General features: G+C 41.5%; 1 protein-coding gene across 1 annotated transcript; it reads right to left on the bottom strand.

The window, feature by feature from the left end:
• Positions 1 to 1,955: 1,955 nt before the first annotated feature.
• LOC125440121 (guanine nucleotide-binding protein G(I)/G(S)/G(O) subunit gamma-5-like) lies at positions 1,956 to 2,481 on the bottom strand. Its single transcript, XM_048509701.1, has one exon. The coding sequence runs from the start codon at positions 2,422 to 2,424 to the stop codon at positions 2,218 to 2,220; it is 207 nt and encodes a 68-aa protein (XP_048365658.1). The 5' UTR covers positions 2,425 to 2,481; the 3' UTR covers positions 1,956 to 2,217.
• Between the last annotated feature and the right edge of the window lie 4,406 nt (positions 2,482 to 6,887).

Raw genomic sequence — 6,887 nt, 5'->3', positions numbered from 1 at the left:
ATTCCCTGAAATTCTCAATTAAGTTAATGTATTGCTGCAAAAGGGGAAAGATATAAAAATGTGAATAAAATTAACATGGTATCCTATCAAAAGAAGCCTTGTCACCTTAATTAGCTTGTAAAATATATAAGGACATGGTAGAAATGTCTGCTTTAAACATAGTTAAATAATGTGAAGCCTTAGTATTTAGACTCAGAAATCCCTGTTTATTAGAAAATAAAATAAAATTCTCTTGATCTTTGCCTGGCTCACACTGTAATCAACATAGAAAGTCAGCTGGTACATATTAACCAGAGGATTATTTATATATTTAACATTTGTTTTCTATGGCCATGGGAATTATAGGTATTTTATAAAGCTGCATTTATATTGCCAAGGCATTCTGGAAGACATATCTTACAGAATATCCAGTTAAAAGGTAATAGCTGCAACAAGTATTTGGCCTTTTGATCCAGAATAGTGTTTGTCATGAATATTGGATGTTACAGTTTCAAACCCCTTTGAAATGCACTTTTAACATGTTTGACTTACAGACATTTCCCATTGATCAAAAGTTTCCCAACTCCTTTGAAGTTTTCAGAAGTGCAGCCATTAATTAAAGACAGCTGTCTCACACCAGTTGTTTCACTATGACCCACAATTAGCTACTCCCACTTAATCTACTGCAAACTGTGATCTGCAAGACTGAGCTTGGCACTGTGAGCCAGGGAATCTTGACTTCATCTTTGTTCTTCTCAGCGCTGAATATAAGTGACTTGCAAACTCACTGAAACTGTTTATGCTGTTGGATCAGAGGAATAAGGAGAGTAGCCTAACCAGTAAAAAGTGGTGGAAGGCTATTTGCTTTCTGTAAAGGAAAATTTTGAATTTATTTCTTTTGAATGTACTTTAGTATAAATTGAAATATGATTTTGCCAACAGTGAGACATACATAATGTGGTTCCAGATCACTTGTGCATATGTTTCATCTTTGTTCACCTTTATGTAGAATTACCTGTGGCCAGTTTTCTGGTTTAAATGAGAGGTCTGTGTGGTGATATCAAAGTCATCATATGGGGAACAAAAGCGATGGCTCTGCTTACCTTGAAATAGATCTCTGTGGTCCCTTCAATGGGGCATGTGGTTGGCTGGGTTCAAACTCTGGTCTGCTTTCTTGGGCCTCAGAATGTAATGGGAGGAGGGATCAAGTCATTTGATTTAGTTGATTTCAATTGAACTCCAACAAGTTTTTTATGCTGACTTGGGAAACCTTCTGGGGGATTTAAAAAAACCCTGATTTTTTAAAAACAGTGTTGTCTGCACATGCAGTTCTTATGAGGACAACACCAGCAGCCTTGCTGGGCCTGGGGCAACAACTGCTGTGGGGATGAGGAAGCTGCAGCAAACTCCCAGCAGAAACTCAGAGCCTTGGGCCCACAACCGGCAGCAGTAGTGGCAGCAATTTTGGGGAGGAAGTCACAGAGGGTTCCCAGCAGAGGTTCAAAGCCTCACTGAACCTTGAATCAGAGGCAGCAGAAGCAATTGGAGGGGGAGGGGGGTAAAACCGCAGAGGGGTCACAGAAGAAGTTCAGAGCCTTGCTGGGCCCAGAATCAGTAGCATCAAATGTTGGAGGGGGAGATTAAAATTCCCCTCCATATGTTCTATAAGTGGGCCCTACTTGTTATACGAAGAGCCGCGTGGTGTAGTGGTTAAGTGCTTGCACTGCCACTCACATGGTCAGGAGTTCGAGCCCCCTGTGGGTCAGATATCCTGGCAGCTGGCTCATGGTCAACTGAGCCATCCATCCATTCCTTGGTCGGTAAATGAGTATCTAGCACATAGCTAGGGGGTAAAGAATAGCCGGAGAAAGCAATGGCAAACTATTCCACAAAAATGGCTTGCCTATGAAATCACTGCTCGCAGTGGTACCCCAGGTTGGACACGACTGAAGGGGAAACTTTACCTTTTTTTTTTCCTACTAAAATTCAAAATTGTTAACTCTTTATTGCTAAGTATAAAACTGATTCCCTCATGATACAGAAGTTATTCTAATTAACATACAGTTTGTTCATAGAGGTAGATTGTAGTAGGCTTGACAACATTAACAGTATTACTAGCACTAAGGTGGCACATTAAGATGATATTCCTGTGCAGGTTTCAATCCACTCTGCTTTCTTTCAGTATTCATCATACATACAAATATGAAAAGTTATTAGAAGATAATGAAAGACACCAAGTTAGAGAAAGGAACAAACTTTGGGAGGTCTAAATGGATTTGTACTTGAAGAAACTCCTGTTAATAAGGGATCATGGTGTGCATTTTGGAGACAAAACTGCTTTAAGTCAGTTGCAGCTTGTGAAACCTTCACGCGGCTGACGCTGGCCTCCAGGCGCAACTGCTGCACCACTTTTTTCATGGCCATGACGCTGGAAGAGCTGGACATGGTCTTTTTGTCAGGAACGGGCTGCTGCCGAGAGGGCAACGGCGGTACGGAGCTGAGGGAGCCGCCCCGTAACCTTCGAAACTTTACCTTTTCTTTACTTGTTATACAATATTAATATAGTTTCCTGGTATTTCTTATCACATATTTGGATTTCTTTTGCAATATTTTAAAGAAAGGATTCTATATATTTTATGCATTGTAAGGTACTTCAAGAACACTGCTGTGAAGAGTGGCAGAAAGTGAGTAAATAATTACCACCATCATTATCACTGATATGGATGGATCTGAGGGAGACTGCTAAGTGGATGTTCAAAGAAATCTGCAAGAGGGCTTTAATGAACTATAGAGAGGGCTACAATTCAAAGAGAGTGATTTGCTTCAAAAGATGTGGAGAAAGTCTAAGAAAAAATGGTAAGTAAACAAAATGTCAGTTTCCCCAGGACCCCAATAAAGGCATGAGATCACAGCATAGATTTCACTAGTTTATAATCATATGATATACATAATCAATTATACTATGCTAATATTTAATTGGGGCTGAGCTTGCATTTTCTGGCAAATCTACCTTCACTTACCTGCACATAATATGCTGAGAGGTGCCCAGTCTTAGGCTTCTTACCTGATGTGCTGTAGAGCCACTACCAGGTTCATAAAGATGTTGCTTAGCCCCAAAAGTGTTTGCAAGCCCTATCCCACTATAAAGCCAATTATAGTCTATTTAGGACACACCCCTCCATCACATTTAGGGTACTTGCTGTGCTCTTCCCTACTTGTGAACAGCCCACCTATTCCTGCAAAGATAGTTATAGTCTAAACAGTCAAAGACCAGGCCTAGTTAAAGTTTTCTCATTTTTCAAACACCACAATATGAACACCATGAACCAGGTGAAAAAAAGGCTTCATCCTATTCCAATCTGGAAGGAAACTCAAATAATTCCTGCTTGGCCCCAAAGGGTGACCAGTTAATCCCATGATATTCTTTGGAGGGCAGGTGGGTCAGCAGCCAGCAGTAAAAAGCAGAGAGACAATAATATGTAGCCTCTAACTTCTGCCATCCCGATTCTAGCATCCAGCCTAAAACTTCACTTGAAGTGGGACTGGGGCAAATCAATTCCTGGCTCAACAGCCATGAATGCCTCTTTGCAATATATTCTACATAAGATCGGCTCCAGAGTTGTGATCTGTCTTTTAAATACCTCTTAGGAAGTTTCTGCCTTTACAGGAACCAAGTGGCTGGGAAAGATACTTTTATTAGCATATTTGACTTCCAATGCACCTGTAGCTGACATTACAGAACTATAAGCATTTCCTGCACCAGCTGATGTGTGAAGCATCTCTGAAATCACAGTGTGACACCTTCTGAATTAAAGAGATAAAAACCTGATTCCCATTCTCTCATTTTATCACATCAGAAACTGGGAGGTTGCTTTAAAATCCCTCCCATCTGTATAGCTCAGAGAAATTATGCCTAGAAGTAAACAGAGCACAAAATTCACAGATCAATGTCCTGAAAGACAACAAAATTGAAAACAAACACAGATCAACTTTATTTGCCTAAATGCATTGCCAAACTTTAGCCAAAAGCTTGAGTGAAAGGACTAATTTATAAATTATGTAAATGAACTGAAGGAATAATGATTTCTGTTTCTTCTCTCACCAATCCTGTTATAATGTTGGACCCACATCTTATCTGCACTGATGTGTCTGAGATCAAAACACATCTGTTGGTCACTGATTCTACTATAAATGCTCAAGGATCTCACAGAAATGGGAAAAAAACACTGAAGTTATTTAGAAATTTTTAAAAACTCTGAAATATATGAACTGGCTTTCAAGGACCTCAGCATGCTATTTTCATACAATTTTGTCTAATTGCCTTTTTCTAGAAAATCTAGTCTATATGGGCATTCTTGCTTAATTACATACCTTCTTTCTGGTCATTGGCCTTAGGAAACTCTTTCACATCTCATCCCATGAATTCCATCTTGTTCAGGTTTCCAGATGAGGGAGCAGCAGTGGCGTAGGAGGTTAAGAGCTCGTGTATCTAATTTGGAGGAACCGGGTTTGATTCCCAGCTCTGCCGCCTGAGCTGTGGAGGCTTATCTGGGGAATTCAGATTAGCCTCTACACTCCCACACATGCCAGCTGGGTGACCTTGGGCTAGTCACAGCTTCTCGGAGCTCTCTCAGCCCCACCTACCTCACAGAGTGTTTGTTGTGAGGGGGGAAGGGCAAGGAGATTGTAAGCCCCTTTGAGTCTCCCGCAGGAGAGAAAGGGGGGATATAAATCCAAACTCTTCTTCTTCCTCCTCTCCTGGCTCTGCTTTGAAAGAGAAACCCATACTATTTTGTTAGTCCAAACTCAGAAGGACCAGTATATAAATCACATTAGAAGAATGGTGCCAAGTAATGATATTGGGCGGGGGGGGGGGGGATCTTCTCAAATTGGTTTTTTCAAGAGGTTTTTGTTTATTTGCATCATGCTGATCTTAGGAGTATGGCCATAACAACAAGGAAAGAATAGAATGGGTTACTGACAGATAGGTGATGACTACTTTGAGGCATCTGAGAATGAAGCTGCTGCTCAATTTGAAATTCTTCGTCTTCAGATGCCTCAAGATACTCATCAATTAGCAGTAAGGTGGGCTGTGGAGGGAATGGCCTTGGTGCTAAGCAGCAGCAACACAAAACTTAGGCCGTTTCCGCACGGGTGAAATATGATGTCGTGGCAACGGAAAAAGAACCGCCATAGCGAGATGCTCGCGACTCAAGAAGCGGCGGGGAGATAGCGCGATTCGCCACCTGCCGCGAAAACGCTTAAACCGGGCGCCAAGACGCCAGATTCAGAAAAAACGCTTTAAACCACTCTTTTTCCCCATGTGACGCATCGACGGCGCACTCGTGCGAACAGCCGCCACGGAGCCGTCCTCAAACGGCGCCTGCCAAACGATCTCCCGCAGTAGCGGCGGCCATTTTGGGAGGGATGAACTGCTCCAGCGGCCATGATGGTGAGGTCAGCAGCCAGCTGCAGCGCTTCCGCGGCGTAACGACATTTATCTATTCGGGGCATGCGGACGCTCGCGAGTCTCCGGCTTTGTCTGTGCCTAACGCTTTTTCGAGGCTGCCGCACTCCATAAATGCGACGCCATTCGCTAAGCCTGCTGCTTTTGGCCGTGCGGAAACGGCCTTAGTTAATAGAGAGACTGGGAGAGGGAGAAGAGTTGTGATCTCTTCACACATGGAGATAACGCTGGCCTAATTGGAGATAGGAGGTGCTGCCCAAATGCTGATACACAGTGCACTGCCTTAATCACAAGCCACACTTAACAGGTGATTTGTGCCTTGATGATGTAGATCAGCCATTAGTAAAAACCCATATACTGTTGTATTGTGGGAGACAAGAGGACATGGCATAGTTCCATCATCATATCTCGGAAGTATGTGAAAGGGAGCCACCAAGGAAGACTCTGGAGAGTAAGATAATGGCAAACCCCTTCTGCTTCTCATTAAAAGCCGCTTGCTGGGGTCACCATAAGTTGCATGCGACTTGTGCACACAATGTTGCATTGTATCCTTTATTTAAAAAAATAAAAGAGTATTTCAGGTTCTACCACAAAATCCAGGACTGAGAGTATTTGCTAATTTTAGAACGTTATATTGCCTGTAAAAACTTTTGCTTTTGTGAGAAATGAGTAGCCTTCTGTTAGTAAATTTTTTCAATATAGTTCCCAATGTACTTTGCAGCACTACCAAAGAGATTAATAAAAGCAGTTGTTTATTGTACAATTTCCCCATCCTACTATAAACACACAATTTGGGGTATCTGGCTCAGAGTTGACTCATTCTGAGGTCAATAAAATGAGTAAATGTAGATGAGTAGGAAAGGTAACAGCAAACCACCTCATAAACATAGTCTGCCTAGTAAACATTGTGATGTGATGTCACCCCATGGGTCAATAATAACTTGGTGCTTGCACAGGGATCTATCTTTACCTTTAGAAAACTATGTGTTTTGTATTCTGTATATATGTTTTTGTATGTTTTGTAATTACTATTCTTATGTAAAATTTCCTAATTGTCATATGAGTACTAACTGAAGTTAGTGATTTTGATCAGCTATTTATAAAATATTGCAGAGAAGAGTATGACAAATTTATTAACGATTGATGGGATAAGAAGGAAAATCACTGGATGCATTCAAAGAATGTAAAGAATAAACATGTTTGCCTGGGATAAAGCTACTGGGGGGAAACTACCTGTAGGTGCAGGAATGGAGGTGTCAGTGTTCTAGTTTCAAGGACATCCTCCTTTTTCAGGCAGCAAACTTGGTGGCTTTTCATGCTGCACTGAGTATTGATAAACTCAGTTGCACTGGGATGTGTCTCAAAGGTCAAACGGTAAATTAATCACATGATACTCACACAAAATATCAAGGTTTCAGCAAGAACTCCCCACTGCTTAACT

This window comes from Sphaerodactylus townsendi, linkage group LG10, assembly GCF_021028975.2.
Source record: "Sphaerodactylus townsendi isolate TG3544 linkage group LG10, MPM_Stown_v2.3, whole genome shotgun sequence".
Lineage (NCBI taxonomy): Eukaryota > Metazoa > Chordata > Lepidosauria > Squamata > Sphaerodactylidae > Sphaerodactylus > Sphaerodactylus townsendi.
The sequence above is the reverse complement of the archived record's forward strand: the minus strand, read 5'-3'. Positions and strand labels throughout refer to the sequence as shown.